At 37.6% G+C, this 24,470-nt stretch overlaps 1 protein-coding gene across 1 annotated transcript; it reads right to left on the bottom strand.

Moving 5' to 3' along the window:
- Positions 1 to 2,613: 2,613 nt before the first annotated feature.
- Positions 2,614 to 24,393, bottom strand: LOC117322887 (U4/U6.U5 tri-snRNP-associated protein 1-like). The gene is made up of 20 exons (XM_033877826.1): positions 24,051 to 24,393; positions 21,387 to 21,444; positions 21,036 to 21,094; positions 19,282 to 19,411; positions 18,938 to 19,040; positions 18,097 to 18,177; positions 17,695 to 17,791; positions 17,154 to 17,296; positions 16,500 to 16,646; positions 16,003 to 16,065; positions 15,685 to 15,803; positions 14,749 to 14,978; positions 12,282 to 12,415; positions 8,420 to 8,593; positions 7,912 to 8,013; positions 6,587 to 6,668; positions 6,191 to 6,284; positions 5,416 to 5,650; positions 4,745 to 4,863; positions 2,614 to 4,336 (listed from the first exon to the last, which is right to left on the bottom strand). The coding sequence occupies exons 1-20, from the start codon at positions 24,256 to 24,258 to the stop codon at positions 4,315 to 4,317; spliced, it is 2,400 nt and encodes a 799-aa protein (XP_033733717.1). The 5' UTR covers positions 24,259 to 24,393; the 3' UTR covers positions 2,614 to 4,314.
- Between the last annotated feature and the right edge of the window lie 77 nt (positions 24,394 to 24,470).

Genomic DNA, 24,470 nt, shown 5'->3' with positions numbered 1-24,470 from the left:
CGTTTATTGTCCAGGTTTTACATATATCTCGGCCATTTCATGGGCGTTTATTGTCCATGTTTTAAATATATCTCGGCCATTTCATGGGCGATTATTGTCCATGTTTTACATATATCTCGGCCATTTCATGAGCGTTTATTGTCCATGTTTTAAATATAGCTCGGCCATTTCATGAGCGTTTATTGTCAAGGTTTTAAATATATCTCGGCCATTTCATGGGCGTTTGTTGTCCAGGTTTTACATTTATCTCGGCCATTTCATGGGCGTTTATTGTCCATGTTTTAAATATATCTCGGCCATTTCATTGTCGTTTATTGTCAAGGTTTTAAATATATCTCGGCCATTTCATTGTCGTTTATTGTCAAGGTTTTAAATATATCTCGGCCATTTCATAGGCGTTTTTTTGTCCAGGTTTTACATATATCTCGGCCATTTCATAGGCGTTTATTGTCCAGGTTTTACATATATCTCGGCCGTTACATGAGCGTTTGTTGTCCAGATTTTTTTTCGTATCCATTATATAGTTATTTATTTTTGAGTCATTGGCGGTTTATTTTTATTTAGTTTTCTTTTTTAATTTCAATTTCTCAACCAATAAATGTATTTTACCTCGATTTAATTTTTAAATGTCACTTATATATTCCTTAAGCTCTTGAACTTAACAGTGCATGTACCAAGATAAAACCGGTAACGCCTACTCATATTTACCGGTGTATAGTTTAGATATCCATTGGGGACCATGAGTGGCCATTGCTGACTAATGAATATTGAAAATATGGGAGCAAAAACAATTTCTTGTGAAGTGGAAGTGATGCCATGATGGTGTTTTTTCTAAGTCCAGTGGTTCTTCTTTCAATACATTTGTATATCCTGAATGTCCGGATAGAACTGAAGTCTAATCTTTTGTTGATCGACCTTGTGAGTTATAAAATTGCCTGGAAACCAAAACTGTTAGATAATAATTTGCATGGTTGAATGTAACATTGACAGACTTGAACAAAGGGCTGATGTTGGTTTTTATGTTGCACTTTTGTCCTATATAAAGGAAAAACGACCTGCCTAGCGAGATTGGTACTGCTCCATAAACCAATCGGTTAGATCCAAGTTCCATCTGCAGATCTTTACCCAACTGTAATTGATCACACACGTTTTACAAACTTTCTATTTATTATACAGCCATCAGAACTGAGGGAGACAGGCTTGCATCCAGTTAACAGATTTAGTATTATGTATAATCTTATTATTTCCAAGTTGTTAACACGATATGCATGATCATGACTTTTAAGTTTGATAAAAGGATATTGAATATTTCGGGATCTCGGATGTAAGCTACTCTAAGAACCTGACCTAGCATTTTACATAACAATGTAATTAACAATAACTTAAAATATTTGCAGTTGCATCAATGTATGTTTAAGATATATATCATCATGCCAAAGTTTATCTCTAGACTATTTACATGTAGTTGTTCATAAGAATGTGGGAATGTAGTTGGTGAGATGAAGCTATATCTGACAGAGTCTATTGACTATTTTCAGGACAAGGTTGGGCAAATTGCAAAAAATCTCCCCTACTAAGTCAGCATTCACACCTACAAACAAGGTTGGCTGACACATAGTGTAGGCGAACACATGCTCCAGTGACAAGAAGCCTATAGGAGTCTAGGATGTAGACAAGATAATTATTAACAAGAACAAGTATTTTCTTACAAAAAAAAAAAAAAAAAAATCAATTTTATACTTTTCATTGCACAAAACAAATACCAAATTATGTAAAAATCCCTAATTCTCAAATTTCACATGAATATTATAGAATTAATTCAATTGGGCTAAAAACTAGTTTGTAAATCAATTGGAGAAGCAAGGTTTTTAACCTGTAATCTGTAGGGTGTCAAGATGTTCACACTACACTGCAACTAAATGATGGGGTTGGTTGGAATTGTCTTGATATTTTTGAGAAACTGAGCTTAACACAAAACTTGAAAAAACAGTTATTCCCAGCATCCTAAATTTCCAGAGATTTAGATATTGGAGCATAAATTCTGGATGATATTTGATGATGGTGTCTTGAGATGTCCATTATGTTATCTAACTAGATACAATGTGTGGTTAAAGTTGGACTTCTTAATACTGGGAAGTATTTCTCTTGTAACAAATGTTATCATCAAACAAAAGGTCCAGATGGCCTGTGTCATTCAACCCATACTTTATAGATTTCTGTCTCTTGGTGCCAAGGGAGGATAACCTCCATCCATCCAGAAGGGGCCTGTATCATTCACTTTATACTTAATAGATTTTGTCTCTTATTTGCCTTCCTCTGAGAACATATCCTTCCTTTTCTATTTCTTTTTTGTCAAAAAACGCTCAATCTTTCCATCCACTCTCCCTTTTCATTCTGCTGCGGGAAGAGAGGCACTTTTCTGCTTATCTATAATTGAATACCATAGTAACTTACTCCAGAACAAAAAGCTATCAAAATCCTTTCATCAATACATAAGAAGTTTTACATATTTTCCTCTCTTTCCCTTTTCTGTTTCAGGTCCTGTAACACTAACAAAATAAAATTATCAACAAGGTGTCCCTGTAGGTATCAAAATACAAATAAAAAAGGAGACTTGAGACACTAATATGATTTTATTGAAATGAAGATGTTTCATAAACTACGAACAAGACGAAACGATCCTGATAACCCTGTAATGGTTGTATGCTGGATATATACAATGTATATAGTATCTAACATGTATCACTCAGATCAAGTCCAATTGGTCCTATATATCACGTCACATATCTCACAGTTATCCTGATGTCATGTTTCAGTATTACAATAAAACTGACATTGTTTTGTCATGAGAGATGAATGATAATGTCAGGTATGAGATGTAATACACTGTTCAAATTGTGACTCATCCGAGACATGACCAACAGAACATCATTATTACCTTTAGATAATTAGGTACCCTTAAATCATTGCGCACCTACATGTTGTAAAATCAAATTAATGAATTCTTCAAAACAATTAATTATGTTTAAATATCTCCTAAATATGGGCCTCAGAAACCTCGCCTAAAGATGGGCATCAGAAACCTCGCCTAAAGATGGGCCTCAGAAACCTCGCCTAAAGATGGGCATCAGAAACCTCGCCTAAAGATGGGCCTCAGAAACCTTGCCTAAAGATGGGCCTCAGAAACCTCGCCTAAAAATGGGCCTCTGAAACCTCGCCTAAAGATGGGCCTAAGAAACCTCGCCTAAAAATGGGCCTCAGAAACCTCGCCTAAAGATGGGCCTCAGAAACCTCGCCTAAAAATGGGCCTCTGAAACCTCGCCTAAAGATGGGCCTCTGAAACCTCGCCTAAAGATGGGCCTAAGAAACCTCGCCTAAAAATGGGCCTCAGAAACCTCGCCTAAAGATGGGCCTCAGAAACCTCGCCTAAAAATGGGCCTCTGAAACCTCGCCTAAAGATGGGCCTCAGAAACCTCGCCTAAAGATGGGCCTAAGAAACCTCGCCTAAAAATGGGCCTCAGAAACCTCGCCTAAAGATGGGCCTAAGAAACCTCGCCTAAAAATGGGCCTCTGAAACCTCGCCTAAAGATGGGCCTCAGAAACCTCGCCTAAAAATGGGCCTCAGAAACCTCGCCTAAAGATGGGCCTCAGAGACCTCGCCTAAAGATGGGCCTAAGAGACCTCGCCTAAAGATGGGCCTCAGAAACCTCGCCTAAAGATGGGCCTCAGAAACCTCGCCTAAAGATGGGCCTCAGAGACCTCGCCTAAAGATGGGCCTCAGAGACCTCGCCTAAAGATGGGCCTCAGAGACCTCGCCTAAAGATGGGCCTCAGAGACCTCGCCTAAAGATGGGCCTCGGAGACCTCGTCTATAATCCGAGGACCAGGCCTTGCTCATACATCTTAACAATGTCAGTGTTAAGTCACAATTTTATAATGCGATCAATCCATTTCCATGTCCAGTTTCCTGTATGAATCTCTTAACAGCCTCAGAGGAAGTGATACCATTCCCAGCTTCATCATCAGCAACCAAAGTTATTCTCCTCCCAGCTGTGAACTCACATGGAAGAAGAACACTCTATCCCTAGTCCTCTGGTATTTGGATCCAAGGTAAGAAGGAACAATTTTTACTACCAGGGCACAATGGAAAGCCAGGATTCTCCTCTCGACAGTTCCTTACAGTACGTATTACACAGGTCTGTATTAGTATCATTTACCCACAGACTTGTGTATGGAGCCATGACACTGATCATCTCTCTACTCGAAAACATTCGTACAGTCTGAATCCAAGTTGAGAGATGATAGGAATATGTTCCTAAGTTTTCACAATGGAATTTCTGTGAAATAAAATGGTATGATAATCAACATTTGTATAACATGACTACCTTTATAAGCATGGTAAAATAAAAACTGAGCACTGAAAATCATATTTGAGATACATGTACAACATTTGAATCCTGTGTTCTTTGACTTAATTAGTTCATTAAATGACACTCTATATCATGTTCCTTTAATACACCGTCAAACAAAGGGGAATAATCCTTTGTGATGAAATTTAAGTTACAGTAACTGTTATTGATGATTAATTAGAAATACCAAATAGTTCCTGTCAAAATATTTTTCTTTTAGCTGCTTATTTTCTTAAGAGTAAAGAAAACTTGTAAAGACTTAATATAGACAAATAACTAAACGAAACAGTCCCAACCAGGAACAGACATAGAACAAACAATCTTGTATGTACATACGATGTGAATCCCTTGTTTCCTGTGAGGACTACATATGACGACTTCTCCGATTTCTGTTTCTCCTTGAGTAGATTAAGTGTACCGAGTGGCGTGTCAGTGGAGCTCATAGTTTTCATCAACTGTTGACAGCAAACAATCAGAATTTAATTTTCATCATGTAAGATCTGGAGTTTGGCTGGTCAGCACTCTACAAGCTTCATGCTAACCGGCCAAATTCACACACTTATTAAGATATCCCTGGACAAGGAAAAGACCCATGCAAGATTCTATTAATCCAACACCCAGTGACTCACCATTCAGGGACTATCTTTTTATCACTGACCAAAAAAATCAATAAAAATAATTTGCTTGTTGTGATTGAACCCCTATATGTAGAATAAAAATTCATCGCTAATTTTCAAAATTGCTGTCAGTTTTTAAACTCCTGAGAGTGGCAGGAAACCAGTCAATCATTATGTAGATATGGAGTATAGGTAAATTCTACACTTGGATGTAGAATTAGGGCTCAGAACCTTATCAACTTAATATTAGAAGATTACCAAGTACACGCATCAGTACATCTAACCTAGCAATACATACGGCAGGACAACTGCTTCAGATTAAAAAATTTCCATGAATTTAAAGGAAAGGCAATGACATTGAATGCTTCTATAATATCTTTAACTGCGTACCTGCTCTTCCTCAAGTTTCTTCTGTCTCTTTTCCTGTTTTTTCTTGCCGGAACCTTTGCCATGGAATCTGTGAGACAGTTGTCGGAAAGCCTCCTTCGCATTCAATTTACGTCCATCATTATCAACATATTCTAACTTGACATCAGGTCTGTACAGGTCCTTTTCCTTAAAGTCTGTCAACATACCACTGCCTCCGTACCGATCACCACGCTTCCTGTACTTGTCATCAATGTCACTGGAAGACCAAGGCAGAAGAGAATACAAATAACAAAAGACACAATAGAACTGGAATCACAGCTGAAAATATACATGGAATATGTTTGATGCAGAGATACGTAGGAACTGCACCAAAAAAAAAAAAACTGCTCAGTTATTTTTTACCCAATATACCAACAAGAAATCTCAGAGGGATCTTGGCACCCACCATTGACTGATCTTTATTGGTTCTATGTCAGACTGATCTTCTCTCTAGTTTTTCCTTCTTTGTGCTTTCTTAATAATCTAATTACAACAATAAGTGGAACCTAAATGAATTGTGAAGTTTGAAAAACATCGCTCCAGTTCTTTTCAAGAAACAGCGATAACAAACTTCAATTCTCAATATCCAAAGCAACACCTGTCAGCAATTTTGTTTTCCTGATCAAAAATCTTAATAGAATAGGCACAACTAGGGACTAAGCGGAACCTACACATGATGTTTGAGGAATATCCCTCCGGTACTTTCAAGAATAAGCAATAACAATGATTGTTAATGGACAGAAGAATTTGTACTTACTCATAGCGTTTGTCCTCTATGGAGTAGTTTTGAGCCTCAAGCTCCTCGCGTTTGGATGATGTGTTCTGCTTGACCACCTCCTTCTGTAGGTAGCCTGTAACACAACAACTTCAGTTACACAAAATCCACTTTGTACTAGGTACAGACACCATGGTATGAGGAAATATTTTATTGCAGTAAAAATAAAAAAGAATGTTGTAAGTATTTTATTGCAGTAAAAATAAAAAAGAATGTTGTAAACAAAAGTTGTGTGTGCTTCTTTGGTAACCTTTGTCTTATGCAGTTCTTTGGTAACCTTTGTCTTATGCAGTTCTTTGGTAACCTTTGTCTTATGTAGGTGATTACAGTTAAAAAGATGCATACCTTCTTGACAATGTACACATTATGAACATTTACCTTTCTTCATTGCTAGCTCCAAGGCAGCTCCTACACCCTGGTTTACCACAGGTTCATCATCCAGCACGGCCTTTTCCTCCCCCTAAAACACACAACAAAAAATACTAGATAATTTGTAACAAGGCAACACTACTTATTAAAGTTAAGGTCATTGGACCAGGAGTTTAATCCACTCCAGTGGAGGGGACGACAAGTTTGTACGACCAATAAAAGATGGTGTTACATCAATCTGGGGACAAAATATTTAAGCCCAAGGTCAAAATTGTGTCTACCATGTTGATATAACACTACATTGACCCGAATGAAAGGTCCTTGATTTTTATATTTACATTTGCACATATTGAGCAGTTATTATTGCCTTTCATGAATATATTATCTTAAAATTGAACATTTTTTGGTTGTCAATATACATGTACAATTATATATGTATTTTGAAATGTTAATAACAAGCAGAAATCTTTACTTATGTAATATATAGAGGTACTGATAGAGCAGAACACTAAATGAAGATCTCACCAACACAACACTGAATGGAGATCTCACCAACACAACACTGAATGGAGATCTCACCAACACAACACTGAATGGAGATCTCACCAACACAATACTGAATGGAGATCTCACCAACACAACACTGAATGGAGATCTCACCAACACAACACTAAATGAAGATCTCACCAACACAACACTGAACGGAGATCTCACCAACACAACACTGAATGGAGATCTCACCAACACAACACTGAATGGAGATCTCACCATCACAACACTGAATGGAGATCTCAACAGCACAACACTGAATGGAGATCTCACCAACACAACACTGAACTGAGATCTCACCAGCACAACACTGAATGGATATCTCACCAACACAACACTGAACAAAGATCTCACCAGCACAACACTGAATGGAGATCTCACCAGCACAACACTGAATGGAGATCTCACCAACACAACACTGAATGGAGATCTCACCAACACAACACTGAATGGAGATCTCACCAACACAACACTGAATGGAGATCTCACCAACACAACACTGAATGGAGATCTCACCAACACAACACTGAATGGAGATCTCACCAACACAACACTGAATGGAGATCTCACCAACACAACACTGAATGGAGATCTCACCAGCACAACACTGAATGGAGATCTCACCAACACAACACTGAATGGAGATCTCACCAACACAACACTGAATGGAGATCTCACCAACACAACACTGAACGAAGATCTCACCAACACAACACTGAATGGAGATCTCACCAACACAACACTGAACGGCAATCTCACCAGCACAATACTGTATAGCCACTCACCTGAATATCCACAGGTGTTTCATCAATCTCCACTCTGTTCCAGCCAGTTGCTTCTTCCTCCTCTTGGCGCCTCCTATCTTCCATTAGCTCTCGCTCAAAGTCCTGTGTGAAATCAGACAAATATTCGTCATTATACTACAAGGTATTGTATGATTACTGGAAACTGAAAAAAACACATGCTCTTTCAATTCAAATTTCTTATACAAGATGTTTGTAATTTTATCTGGTTTCCTGAATAAATAACAATTAGGTATACAAATTTACACATTCAGTTCAAAGCATTATACAGTACATTTACATGCTAATCACATGCATAATGTTCTTGGCATCTACAGAAAGTTTTCCTTCCCATCCTCAATAAGAGTATTAGCATAAAACAAGATTGAACCTACCATGAATTCTTCCTTTTCATCCTCAATAACAGAATTGAACACATGACATTGAACTTACCATGAATTCTTCCTTTTCATCCTCAATAACAGAATTGAACACATGACATTGAACTTACCATAAGTTCCTCTTTCTCTTCGTCACGGTTTCCTGACTGACCATAGGTAGGGATATCACCCAGCGTCCGACAGAACTCAGATGTCGAGTTGAGTACAATGTTACTTTCTTCTTTGTCTTCATCCATCTCTTGTTCTGTCTTCATAACACGCTCTTTGGCAATCTGGGCCGCTACCTATCAAAACCATTCTGATACATCAGCTCTCTCACCACAGGTAAATCTAAATCTTACTATATTGTTTAATGGCCTATGAACAGCTAAGGTCATTTAATGATTGACAGGTCAGAGGAAAATTAATGTGATTGAATCTATACTACCGTATATAAGGACACTGAAGGAAAATTCTCTCTTTTACCTTTACTCAAGACAAATCATACACTCAGTCACATTGACATAGTAAGTGTCCTGTACTCCACACAAATCATACACTCAGTCACATTGACATAGTAAGTGTCCTCTACTCCACACAAATCATACACTCAGTCACATACACTCAGTCACATTGACATAGTAAGTGTCCTGTACTCCACACAAATCATACACTCAGTCACATTGACATAGTAAGTGTCCTGTACTCCACACAAATCATACACTCAGTCACATTGACATAGTAAGTGTCAGGGATCACCACAATTTCAAAATGATGGGTGGAGGAAAATTTTTTGACAATTTTTTCTGAACATGTACTTTTGTGGATGTCATGCAGCCTCGCGGTGCGACGTTTCGAGAAACCTCATCAATTATGACATTAAGAATAGAGATTTAATTATGTTGTTTGATTTAGTTCTAAATAAATATGCATTTTAATCATTTGCTCACTCTATGCCATATATATCGTGTAAATTAAAACAAAATAACAGCTTATACCATTACTTAGTAACAAGAGATCCCAGAGGGATCTTGGCGCCCACCATTGAATGATCTTCATAGGTTCCATGTCAGATTGATCTTTTCTCTACTTTTCCCTTCATTTTACTAATCTGTGCAAATAGAGACATCCCTCCAGTACTTTTCAAACAAGGGAATCCTAGCTATATAAGAAATTTGAGATTTAACGATAATGGCTGTTTGTTTGCCAGGTTGTTTTCAGGACAGACTGGTCCAAAAATGCAATATAAGGGACCAAGGGGAACCTACTTATGAAATTTGAGAAAGATCCATTCATTAATTTGAGAAATAGAGATAACTTCAATTGTCAAAATCCAAGATGGCAGTCTGTTGGCCATATTGTTTTCCAATTGATCTCAAAATGCAATAAGCATAACGAGGCACCAAGGGGAACCTCCATCTAGATCGGTTGTCGCGATCGCATGTCGTTCACATGGTGTTCCAAAAAAGGAGCTGATACTCCTCTCTTCATGGTGACATTGCCATAAAGTTTTCAAAAATGTATCCATGCTTCTCAAACATCGGCTTAGGTATTGATATTATCAGTTTGATTATCCCAGCTGAATATTAATTCTTGTGAAAAAAAAAATCTTATCGGACCGTCGGTTTTTCCGATGTAGACGATGGTAACATTTTCTCTGATGTACTGATCGACTGAAACTTACAATCACATCTGTTCCCATGGTCAGAACAGTACACCTACTATTAATTAATTATCACCATCGATATAGGTGTGATCAAGAGATCAGTCGACCGTATCAAAACATAACGGTGAGGCACCTTACCGAGATCGCAATTCGTCAATTAGGCCTAGTTCACCTGTAAAAACAGGGGCCATAGGTAATGTGTATCGGACGCTATAGAAACGGGTCAGTTTTCTGCTTGAAATCGATACAAAATAGGGGTGTTAGGTAACAATTACATGCGTGGCGGATCGAGTGAATTTGGTTGTGTAAGCGTGGCGGGTACCCAGCTAAGGGTGGTGGGCCGCCACGTTAAAACAGGCAATGGTGATCACTGAGTGTCCTGTACTCCACACAAATCATACACTCAGTCACATTGACATAGTAAGTGTCCTGTACTCCACACAAATCATACACTCAGTCACATTGACATAGTAAGTGTCCTCTACTCCACACAAATCATACACTCAGTCACATTGACATAGTAAGTGTCCTGTACTCCACACAAATCATACACTCAGTCACATTGACATAGTAAGTGTCCTGTACTCCACACAAATCATACACTCAGTCACATTGACATAGTAAGTGTCCTGTACTCCACACAAATCATACACTCAGTCACATTGACATAGTAAGTGTCCTGTACTCCACACAAATCATACACTCAGTCACATTGACATAGTAAGTGTCCTGTACTCCACACAAATCATACACTCAGTCACATTGACATAGTAAGTGTCCTGTACTCCACACAAATCATACACTCAGTCACATTGACATAGTAAGTGTCCTGTACTCCACACAAATCATACACTCAGTCACATTGACATAGTAAGTGTCCTGTACTCCACACAAATCATACACTCAGTCACATTGACATAGTAAGTGTCCTCTACTCCACACAAATCATACACTCAGTCACATTGACATAGTAAGTGTCCTGTACTCCACACAAATCATACACTCAGTCACATTGACATAGTAAGTGTCCTCTACTCCACACAAATCATACACTCAGTCACATTGACATAGTAAGTGTCCTCTACTCCACACAAATCATACACTCAGTCACATTGACATAGTAAGTGTCCTCTACTCCACACAAATCATACACTCAGTCACATTGACATAGTAAGTGTCCTCTACTCCACACAAATCATACACTCAGTCACATTGACATAGTAAGTGTCCTGTACTCCACACAAATCATACACTCAGTCACATTGACATAGTAAGTGTCCTGTACTCCACACAAATCATACACTCAGTCACATTGACATAGTAAGTGTCCTGTACTCCACACAAATCATACACTCAGTCACATTGACATAGTAAGTGTCCTCTACTCCACACAAATCATACACTCAGTCACATTGACATAGTAAGTGTCCTCTACTCCACACAAATCATACACTCAGTCACATTGACATAGTAATTGTCCTGTACTCCACACAAATCATACACTCAGTCACATTGACATAGTAATTGTCCTCTACTCCACACAAATCATACACTCAGTCACATTGACATAGTAAGTGTCCTGTACTCCACACAAATCATACACTCAGTCACATTGACATAGTAAGTGTCCTCTACTCCACACAAATCATACACTCAGTCACACTGACATAGTAAGTGTCCTGTACTCCACACAAATCATACACTCAGTCACATTGACATAGTAAGTGTCCTGTACTCCACACAAATCATACACTCAGTCACATTGACATAGTAAGTATCCTCTACTCCACACAAATCATACACTCAGTCACATTGACATAGTAAGTGTCCTGTACTCCACACAAATCATACACTCAGTCACATTGACAGAGTAAGTGTCCTGTACTCCACACAAATCATACACTCAGTCACATTGACATAGTAAGTGTCCTCTACTCCACACAAATCATACACTCAGTCACATTGACATAGTAAGTATCCTCTACTCCACACAAATCATACACTCAGTCACATTGACATAGTAAGTGTCCTGTACTCCACACAAATCATACACTCAGTCACATTGACATAGTAAGTGTCCTGTACTCCACACAAATCATACACTCAGTCACATTGACACAGTAAGTATCTATATCATCAAAGGCAATCCTTACTCTTTATTATTATGGTATTCATTCATGTCAGACTTTGTATGAAGTTTAAATTTTCAGTATATGTTTTCTGCTGCAAAACTTATTCAAATAAATAAATGGTGATAGATTAAAGTATTTAGTTACGAGAAAGACAATATTACAGATAACACATGGTATTTTGTATTTTATACTGACCTTCTGTATTTTAGACTTTTCCTTTGTCCTTTTGATTCGTCGTGCCTTTGATAAAGCACTCTGTAACTCATTCTCTGCTTCGTCCTCCACAAAAGGTATGCTAGACAGGTCTTCAGCAGGCTCATGTAAATCATCTAGTAAAACAGGAAAGAATGAAGCGGATCAAAGCAAAATAAATAAAACATCACAGAATTGAGGTAGCAGTTTGTTAAGTATATGTAACAGTTTCTTCTCATGATATGCCCACATGTAGCTATTTCAGACAATTTTAAAACATTATGCCATTCAAATTCAGCTAAATCAGCTGGCTATGAATGTTGAATACGATTTAAGTATTCCCTAAAGCATGTTTCACGTCTGTTTTATAACAATTTATTTCAGTCTGAAGTGTCTCCATTGTTTTATTTAGCAGGTTTTTATCATAAGCAGCTTCACTGTTTCATTGTTCTGTGTGTTGACAAAGCTCATTTCCTGTTATAAACCCTGTCAAGGAGACACTTGACTAATAAGGTGTATCATCAGTTTTAAACAAACATTCTGATGACCATGATGAAAACAGTCATCCAATGTTTAATTTTGAGAATGAAAATCAACATTTCCTGTTGTTTTTACCATGTAAACAGCCAATAAAATGGTAGTCAGGATATATAGATATATCGACAAGCGTATCACTAGGCCACATCCAACAGTAGCCGATATATGCTTGGAATGTCAGTAATTTTTAGGCCACATCCAACAGTAGCTGATATATGCTTGGAATGCCAGTAATTTTTAGACCACATCCAACAGTAGAGTAGAGGTTTGCATCATTTGGCCTTTCTATGATATATAACCTAATATGATACCAAATCAGCCTTATTCTGTCCAAGGGGCTGTATTAGCTCAGTCAGTTAGAGCACCAGCCACATAACCTCAGGTGAAGGTCTGAGGTGGCCACCACATAACCTCAGGTGAGGTTCTGAGGTGGCCACATACCCTCAGGTGAGGATCTGAAGTGGACACATACCCTCAGGTGAAGGTCTGAGGTGGCCACATAACCTCAGGTGAAGGTCTGATATGGCCACATAACCTCAGGTGAAGGTCTGAGGTGGCTACATAACCTCAGGTGAAAGTCTGAGGTGGCCAAATAACCTCAGGTGAGGATCTGAGGTGGCCACCACATAATCTCAGGTGAAGGTCTGAGGTGGCCACATAACCTCAGGTGAAGGTCTGAGGTGACCACATAGCCTCAGGTGAGGTTCTGAGGTGGCCACATACCCTCAGGTGAGGATCTGAAGTGGACACATACCCTCAGGTGAAGGTCTGAGGTGGCCACATAACCTCAGGTGAAGGTCTGATATGGCCACATAACCTCAGGTGAAGGTCTGAGGTGGCTACATAACCTCAGGTGAAGGTCTGAGGTGGCCAAATAACCTCAGGTGAGGATCTGAGGTGGCCACCACATAATCTCAGGTGAAGGTCTGAGGTGGCCACATAACCTCAGGTGAAGGTCTGAGGTGACCACATAGCCTCAGGTGAGGATCTGAGGTGGCCACCACATACCCTCAGGTGAAGGTCTGAGGTGGCCACCACATAACCTCAGGTGAAGGTCTGAGGTGGCCACCACATAACCTCAGGTGAAGGTCTGAGGTGGCCACCACATAACCTCAGGTGAGGATCTGAGGTGGCCACCACATAACCTCAAGTGAAGGTCTGAGGTGGCCACCACATAACCTCCGGTGAAGGTCTGAAATGGCCACCACATAACCTCCGGTGAAGGTCTGAAATGGCCACCACATAACCTCAGGTGAAGGTCTGAGGTGGCCACATAACCTCAGGTGAAGGTCTGAGGTGGCCACCACATAACCTCAGGTGAGGATCTGAGGTGGCCACATAACCTCAGTAGGTCTGAAGTGGCCACCACATAACCTCAGGTGAAGGTCTGAGGTGGCCACATAACCTCAGGTGAAGGTCTGAGGTGGCCACATAACCTCAGGTGAAGGTCTGAGGTGGCCACCACATAACCTCAGGTGAAGGTCTGGGGTGTATGGTTTGGTGCTTCCTACCCAAGGAAGCTAACAAATGGCATGTGAAAGGCCTCTCATATGATGTTCAGTGAGGTAGTCAACAACTACTACATTCCAATACAAAAGGCTTTTAGCTTTTATTTAGCTTTTATCGATTGAATATATAGATATCAGGAGACTGAGTATAATGTTAACTACAAATTATCTCGCCCAAGGAGACCAAATATTATATTTAACTATTCAACTACAAATTATCTCACCCCAAGGAGACAGAATATTATATTAAAATTTTTAACTTCAAATTATCTCACCCCAAGGAGACCTAATATCATATTAACTATTCAACTACAAATTATCTCACCCAAAGGAGACTGAACATTAAAATTATCACACCCAAAGGAGACTGAATATTATACTAAGTACACCATGTATTCAACTACAAATTATCTCACTCCACTAACCCTCGTCCTGCATTCTGGAAGGAAAGGTCTCTGTGGTTTCTTGCTTCACAACAGGAATATCCAGCCCTGGAATGATATGTTGATGGCCATAGTCAATAACTACTGGAGCCCTTGTTAGGGCAGCCTCTGGATTATTAAAGCCATCCACTTGTTGAGAAGTGTCATACCATGATGATTCAGTTTTCACTTCCACGTCCTCTGGATCTTCATGACGACCCCTTCCACGAGACCTGAAATACAATACAGAAAATATCACATGATCAGAAGTAGAATCTCAGGATATGGATTGGTGTATTAAGGCTTTGTATTCCTTAGAGTAACTAAAGGCAGACTGGGCAACAAGCCTTGTGCTTGCCAGACAAACTCTTACACTAGGGTTGAGCTATCCTTTTCCATGGGACAGACCCATGTAAGACTATCAAACCTGCCCAGAGGTTCATATGTGCCAGACTTTTTGAAAATGGTCAAGCGCAGCCATTGACATTTAACCTTGACCAATGACAACCAAAATCTTATTAGGTGTACCTTGATGGTGTGGTACTATGGTAATATGAACTAAATCTGTTGACAGAAGGGTTCATGAGATATTGTGTACACAACGTTATCCCAGACGCACAATCTAGTTACTAGTACATGTGTATTTATCCCCTTACTAAAGGGGAGAGGGGTATAACTAGCTGCAATAACGTAGCTCTGGACGATGGACTGACAATTTCTGACAGATGGTTGTCGTCACAGCTACCCTGCCAGAGAGCAGTGTAGGCAGGGTATGAATATTCATTCCAGGGTATAACAAGGCAAGTATAAATACATGGAAGACTTAGATACTTCCATCAATGCACAGGAAGACTGACGAAAAATCTTACTTCTTTAAAAGATTGGAAGTCAAACAGTGGACCATGAGAAACATTTTCACAACATCATGACATCACTTACCTTGAACCAACATCATTAGCATCATCTTCCAGTGGTTCAAGGTCATCTGCTTTTAATATCGTCTTCTTCCGGATTTTCTTATCTTTCTTCTTTCGTTTCTTAAATGTGGTTTTTGCTGCCTAAAAATATGAAATGTTGGTACACTTAGATATGAATACATGATCAAATCTGGGGGCAATGACCTACAGTTTGTGTTCTGACGACAATTACATAGAGAATGGAGAAGGATATTAATGTACACAGATCTAGATTTACATTTTAACCTAGTTGCTGTAAGCATATCTAGCCAATCTGTTTTATGATAAAGACATAGCTCACCATTTCCTCTGCTGTAAAGTATTCTTTAGCCACATTTAATGATACTCCCAGTCCAAGGCTGTGCTGTAACAGAGGCAAATGTAGGTTTGTTATACAAGACTTTCAATAACTGAGGGAACATTAAAATTTTCATCAACTATTAAGTTTTAAATTCTCCCTCTTCTGATGAAGAACAGCACAACTGTACATTTGCCAAATATAACGCTGTTAGCATGCAATACAACTTTACAAGAGGCCAAGAGGGCCTGCATCACTCACAAGGATATTTCAGCAATCATGACAAAATACTGTTATAAAACTCAGGGGAATCACACCCTCCTTTATACAACATTGGATCTCCTTTGTTCAATAATGCTCCAGAACCAATTTCATCAAATTCCATTCATTTGTTCAGGACTAGTAGCAGTTTGAAGAAATCTTGAGGGATAATGGAGGGACAACGCATAATACCATTAGGTATAACTATATCAATCATGGGCAACATTATGCATACTCACACTCTGTTGTTGAAGCTGTTCCCGTATTTTTTCCATCTGTCTATCTTGTTCCGTGTTGTACTTCCCTCCTGACTCCAGTGTAAATGTTTTCTTTTTCTCACCATCAATTTCTTCATCATATTTTTCCAAAACATTGACAGGTTTAAACTAAAATCAAATTAAAATACACTTTATTTCAAAACAGACGATGCCCAGAGGGCCTGAAATCACTTACCTGTATATTTTAGTAATCATGGCCAAATACTCTCATATAATATATATTACAAAATTAATATTTTCCTATTTTTTGAAATGCATCTCTCAACAATGGTTCAAACTAAATGTCGAACAAATCTTGCCATTCTTGAATCTTCTTTGCCCAATAATGCTCTAGACCAAAGTACAACAAAATATAATCTGGCATTTGGGACATATAGTGATTCAAAGAATTTATATCCATTTCCCATATAAGGCCCATCCTATCCGGCCCCATTGGAGCCAAACCCTCACTTCATTGGATCTCCTTTGCTCTAGACCAAATTTCATCAAAATTCATTCAGTCCTTCAGGACTAGTAGCAATCTAAAGTACCTTAATTTCCAGTACCAACCAATCTGTACTCATCCTTATCATAAGGCTGATAATCTGACTTCAACACACAGAAAACAATACCTACCATTCCGTACTCATCCTTATCAGCTTCGTCATATGGCTTATAATCTGGCTTCTTCTTTTTATTCTCTAAATTTTTCTCTGTTAACTCCTCATCTATCATATTGACATTTACAAGGGTGTCGTCTTCATCTTCATCCAAGATACCTGTCAAATGTTAGACCAGTAGGGATATATAGGAGTATAGTGATAACCACAATCGTAAGGCACTCTACACAGACCCTTACTACACTTGCTTAATCTTCACATTAATCAATTTGATACTGAATGAACAAAAACACGGGACAGGAACAGAGCCAAGTGTTTGTCAGTTAAAAATTGAGTAAAACTATGGATATTAACATCCACATTTCTTGTAGATCTAAGCAGAATTTTCAGAAAATAAAAAGCTGGTCATGTGAGATAATGAGATAATAGGTAAGTTATCACATGGAAATCTAGATGAATTGATGGACAGAAATAAAGGTGAGTATGACGTGATAGACACTGAATTCCAAAACTTTGTGAAGTCCACACAGAGCCTTCCAACACTAGGAGTTTCTGACCTTTGTCCTGAAGTGTAAGGATGACCGTCTTGCCTTCTTTGAACCTCTCTGTGTTGTGTTGTACCTTCAGTCCTTTCAGGTCTTTGGAAGTGTAATTCTGAAATCCAGTTCATCTAAGTTATCAGGTGGATAAAATATATCCTGCATGTAGCATTTATGAAAATCGTCAAAACAATTTTGTTTACCAAATATGTTTTCATGAAAAAACATAATAATACTTGGTGCACTAGATTGATAATTGGGTCGGAGCACTATCATCGAGTATCAACTTATCTTTGTGTCATTTCTTTTTAGGTTGTATTTACATATTTAAATAATTAAATATATATCTAAATATATATTTAAATATTTTTAAAAAATTATATGACATAGCTTAATCTTGCTCAATGCATTTATACTTACATTCTTAGGTTTCACATGGAATTCCTCATCTACCAGATTACTGATACCAAATTCCTCGTCCATCTCTTCCAACATTTTTGCCTTTGATCAGAGAAAAAGCCTGGCATTACAGTACATCAAAAGCTATAATTGTTAACTGCAAAATGACTTCAAAACATAACATCAGTGAATGCTGTAGATATTACATAGATGTTGGCATCCAACATTTGATGATCTTTTTTGGTCCTGTGAAAGACCAAAGATCTTTTCTCTACTTGTCCCTTCTTTCCTCTTTAATCATTTGATAATAAGTGTAGCCTAAATATTAAGTCCAAGAAAGATTTAAGAAGAGCTTTCTGAGACATACTGATAACAAATTTCAACTGTCAAAATCAAAGATGGCTGGCGGTCAGCCATTTCTCTTTCCATATCAAGATCAGACCCACAACTAGGGACCTAGGGGAACCTACACGTGAAGTTCAGAAATATTATTTCAGTACTTCTCAAGAAACAGCGATAGCAAAAATTGTTACGAATACATGATGGACAATGGACACGGGTGATTTGAATAGTGTTGTTCTGGCTTGTTTTTATGTCCACAAATATTTTCAACATAAGATATTTTCCAATATTAGCTCAAATTCTATGTCTACTGTCACAAATGCAATAACCATTATCTTTATAATACTAATTACTTGACAGTGATTACTCTTGTCTTCCTTTACAACCAAGCCTATTAACAAAGCTAGGGTATCTTTACTGAGATAATGGTTTGAAAAGCATGCTGTTGATTTGACCACTATGACAGTATAACCACAAACACAGGCTGTGAACACTGGGTACAGACCCTCCTGATACTTACTGTTTTCTCAGCCCTTTCTTTTTCCTTCTGTGCTTTCCTGTTTTTTCTCACCCAGGAAACCATATCATCCTCAGAATCACTATCTCCTAATGTCTTCACATTGCTACAACAAGGAAACAGCTTAAAAAACTGCTCAGTGATCAGGGCAAAACCACAGTGAAACTATACCATTCTGATTATAACAGATAGATTTACGAGATGATCTGAATGAGAGCTGTCCCTAAACACCTATGGAATCATGCTGGCCATCTCATTTATTTCCTAACTTGTTTTTTATACACTATGATATGTATAATAGAACTATAAGACACAAATCTGATGTCATCATCATATGAATATTTTACCTCAGTTTTTCATTTAGTCTCCTCTTTTCCTTCATCCGCTCCATTTTTTCACGAAGCTTTTCCGTTTGTTTCTCCTGTGTAATACTAATGGCAGGCTTGTGTACATCTTCATCAGCCTTTTTTTCACCATCTTTTAAATAAAGTTTAATTAACTTTTCAAATAAACTTTTTGTAAGCAAACCATAAACATGCAAAAAAAAAAGAAAAAAAAACAACTGAGCTTCATGCATATGTTTCCATAATTCATGAAATCCAAAGAAATACCATTTTCATAAAATCAAATCAAATGTTAAAGAGTAAATGCATAGAACAGAGAATATATGGTTAGTATCGTACAATACAAGTTTATTTTTGGCGAGGGTTAGGAAAGACGAGATGGCGACCACATAGTGTATATGGTCACATTTGATATTTCACAGTGGTAACCTTTGACACTTATTCCTTGTTATCTGCTGGAAAAATAGTATGCATATGCATATGGTAAAGCTGTGTATTGCAAGGTAGGGTGGATATATGATTTGTAACACAATAAAGGGGTCACGATACAATATGTATCACGGTATATGAGAAGCTGATGACCTATCAGATATCTGGTATTCCATTGTATAGTAGTCATGTTTGTGGTATTTCCAGCTTATTAGAGTCTTTGTCTACATTCGTTAGAAAAACATATGTTTTGTCTGTTTCCCACAAAGCGTTCTTGAATTTAGATGATTTGGATTTGAAATAACTCTAACAGGCAGCTTTATAAGCTGCTGGAGTGGCCTTGTCAGCCATGTTATTTACTACTTAACGGTATGGGTGAACTTGATTCTGATGTGCCGGTGGCAATGCGGCCAAATTACTTGATTGTGTCCTTAATATGCGCGCACAATTTTGGCATGTACCGATCGGCATATATTCCTGTCGGTTTTGAAACACCAACACATTGTCAACCAAGATGGCGACATGTACAGCCGAAAGATTAGATTAAGTGAGAAGTTAAAGAATTCCAAATTGTTTTGAGTCTGTCGGGCTTTTTTAATCATATATATTACAAAATAAGTTGATTTTGAATGTTCTGCTGCATTCAATGTTGACAATTTAATGCTTTTGAAATATGTTTATTCATAAATAAATATATGAAATAAATATGTTTTGGTCTATGTCAGCCATATTGCAACTAAGCCACTTTGCTTGAATGTATGTGCCATTGGGAAGCTTAAAACTGGCACAAATAGCAAGCTAGAATCAAGTTTCCCCGTAGGCTAACATTGGTCAAGGGAGATAGTTACAACTTTTCAGGTATCGCGATACAAATCAAGGACAGACAATGCATCGATGCACCACACTGTGATCCAATACATTGATGCACCGGTGAATTGTTACATCACTAGCATATGGGTATTCAGGAACTTGAAAAGAAGATCATCGAAGTCTTTGACATATCTGACCCCTGTAACTTTGATCACAGGTCCAGATCATGCCATGTGAGTTAAGAATAGATTAAAAGAGTAAAGAGTTTTACTATGGAAGATTTAGTATAAAGAAAATTCATGTAAAAAGAATTATTCCTGAGAGAATCATCGAAATGAAAAATAAAACTGCAATGACAAAACCATCTTAGGCCCTAATACTGATTATTATAACTCCTGTAACAGTTTGTTTAGAGAGGTTGAAGTGTAGACAAACTTCCATCAACAGAATTCAGAATACCCCATCCCAGCAAACTTTATTGAAGGATATCAAAACTTCCCTCCAAAATATAAATGTACCTCGAGATGTTCCTGAATTCACCTCCAGTGGCTTCAGTCCCAGTTTGGCTCGGATTCGACTGGAATAGTAAAATGTAACCTTTAACATGTACATGAATCATCAGTTTCTCAAAAGATTGTTTCTAATTTTGACAAAATATTTTGAATCTGTAATAAAAAAGTTATCAGATTATAAACTGTTCATATTTAGAGCAACTGGTATTTTTTCATCAATAAATACACAGCTTTTTCTCTGAATTAAGATTAAGTCACTTTAAGAAGATTTCATTGTTTTACTCTTGATCTGGAACTATATATCAAGTGCAGAGAAGTAATATCATACTGTTAATTCTTAAAGAACTTTTAACTTACTTTGTCTCTTCAATACTTAGAGATGCGTCCCCACCTCCTGAAGATGATGCTGGTTGGGCTACAAAATAAGTGTAAATCATTTCATAAAAATTATCACTGTCTGGATAAATGATACCTAATCATAAAGTCTGAAAGAAAACATCTAAATCAAGGTTTAAAGGATTAACAAATTACCACAACAAAATATCGCGATCTAGCTATATAGGTGCAATTGGATTGAATAAAAAAGTGCCTTTATATATACAGCATTTTGTATCAGTCCAGCTTATGTTGTTTTTCCTGTCTTTATTGTTTCCAATATGATGTAACACAATATGAAACCTAACCTATTTTCAGAACTTTACTGCATAGGTCCTTAAGTGAAACATTAACTGTGATATGCACCAGAAACTATGCAAATACATGTGCAATTGTATATGCACCATATGCAACACTAATTACCTGGCTTTAGTTATAAGTGAGGACAGAACTATTAGTAATATTACAGAAGACAAAAGATCCCAAAAGGATCTTGTGCCAACCCCTGAATGATCTTTATTGGTTCTATATCAGACTGATCTTCTTTCTCCTTTTTCCCTTCTTTCCTCTTTTCCTCTTGATAATTTGGTAACAAGAAAAACCTACATTTAATATTTCAGAAAGATCTAAGAAGCAGTTTTTGAGAAACAAGAATAACAACTTAAACTGTCAACATCCAAAATGGTTGCATTTCTGACATTTTTTTCCTGTTCAGAATTAAAATTGAAATATTCCTCAAGTGCTGTTCAAGAAATAGCAATAACAAACTTTAATTGTCAAAATCGGAGATGACTGCCAGTCAGTTATTTTGTTTTTCTGGATCAGACTCAGAATCAAATGGGTACAACTAGGCATCTATGGAAACCTACATGTGAAGTTTCAGAAATTAACCCTCGTACTTTTCAAGAAATAGTGATAGCAAACTTCAATTTGTCAAAATCAAAGATGGCTGTCTGTCAGCCATTTTGATTCCTTGATCAGAGACCAACAATTACTGTTAATGGACAAACGGATGACATATGTAGCATTTGAAATGCCCAACATATGATGATGTTGGGCTAATGAAATACAATGACATCTGCAACTCCAGCCCACAACCTCAAACTATAGATTACAAACATTTTTCACTCACAGGAGCATTTATTTGTCTAAAGTGATCAGTCCCAATCTAGTTCCGCTTCACTCCTTTCTCATTCAACAAAGCATTTACAGTGATGGACACCCCTGCTACAGGCCTCTGTTACATGGTCATTGATGGAGTTGTGAGGGGTGGGGTGTAGGCAGGGTATGAATAGTCATTCTGTATTTGACCACGAAGACACAGGAGACCCTATATCACCAACATTTCATTTCAAAGTATTTTACTGTCAACACAACAAGTATAAATTTACATTGAATATCGTACAGAATTGGTGTTGGCAAAAGGGATTGGACAACAGGCTCAGCCTATATTAGTCCTTTCCTATAAATTTCCAGTTTAGTGAACATGAAGTAGGAAAAGTCAATAATTGATATATATAAACAAAGAAAACACATTCTCACTCACTCTCACACTACTATGTACTCATGATATATTTTTTTTAGTTGATTTAACCTTTATATAAACAAATGAGTATATATAGACATAAATATTACTTATAATTTTTAAAGCGTTTACTTTTTTTCAGGTAAGAACTAGTGTTGGAAAGTATGGTTCTGTTTAAATCAGTTGACAAGTCACTGATACCATATAAAAGAACTTGAATATTAATATATCCTAGAAGGTTATAAACTGTTATAATGTGATGTCGAATATTCAAGTAAAGTGGACATTGAAAGAAGAAGTGAATTGCATTTTCAATATTAGCACCAACATGCACTACATTAATGTCAAAGTTCAGGATGGTGACATTTTTCATGACCAATATAGCAAATCCTTGTATGCTGATATAGGGCCAGGACATAATTCAGTTACTTAGATGTGACTTTATACATTTTTATTTTATGTTTCCAGACATGACAGGTATCTCGCATGCATAACTATAAACCCCAGGGCATCCAGTAGACCCTTGAGAGTATGTTTTTGACTCCTGAAAATGAGATCTGACTCTTGGGTTTGAAGGGACATGTCTATTTGACATATGTTTTGACCCTTCAGATTTCTCAGAAATAGTGATTTGACTTCTGAAATTGCTAAAAGTCAAGGGTCAACTGGATGCCCTGAACCCTTAAAAATTGATATGATATGAAAATCTAGTGTAGTTTGGGACATGTTGTACTGTCAAATATGGACCATACTGATTAATGTTTGTTTTCAGTTCAAATAGGGACAGAAATGCATGGTTCAATTACCTGGCCGAAGTGTTAGCTAAAGGCAGTGAAAGGATATATAAGTAATTTACATGTGTATCTTAAGTGCAATAATAAATGAAAATAGAATTACAAGGACTCAAAGTCGTGACATATGTCTGGCAAACTGTGCTACTACCTAGCCATTGATTCCAGTCTTATAACATATCATTATAGCCTAATAACATATCACTTTATTCTAAAATAACAACCCTCCCATTGATTCCAGTCTTATAACATATCACTTTATTCTATAACACCCCCCCCCCCCCCCCCCCCAATAAGTCATAATTAATTAAATTGAGTCAAAATAATTACATTTTTCAACGTTTGATGAAGAACCATGATTATAATCATATGTTTGTATGTCCCTCCGGTACCCTTCATCTTCGTAATTGTCTTCATGTCCATGCTCGGGACGCTCGTCACGGTGTCGTTTTCTTTCTCTTGATCGAGATCTTGACCTGTGCCGGCGTTTCCTTTTGTGGTCCTTATCTCTTTCTTTGTGCTTCTTAGACGATCCCATTATGAGGAGATATCAACTTCCGAATACCTCTCTAATTATTTAAGGCCAATGACATAAAAGAAAATAAGAAAGAACAGTAAGTGTTGTTGACAAACGTACGATTTCCTTACGAATATTTACCGGAAGTGTACATGTTTCAGTAATAGCAGTTCCGGAGAAACCGGGATATTTTATTTTTGACCAATCAGAGGTCTATCATTGGCACCCGAAAC

This window comes from Pecten maximus, chromosome 3 (assembly GCF_902652985.1).
Source record: "Pecten maximus chromosome 3, xPecMax1.1, whole genome shotgun sequence".
In the NCBI taxonomy this organism is placed as follows: Eukaryota; Metazoa; Mollusca; class Bivalvia; order Pectinida; family Pectinidae; genus Pecten; species Pecten maximus.
This window is presented reverse-complemented; position numbering and strand designations above follow the sequence as displayed.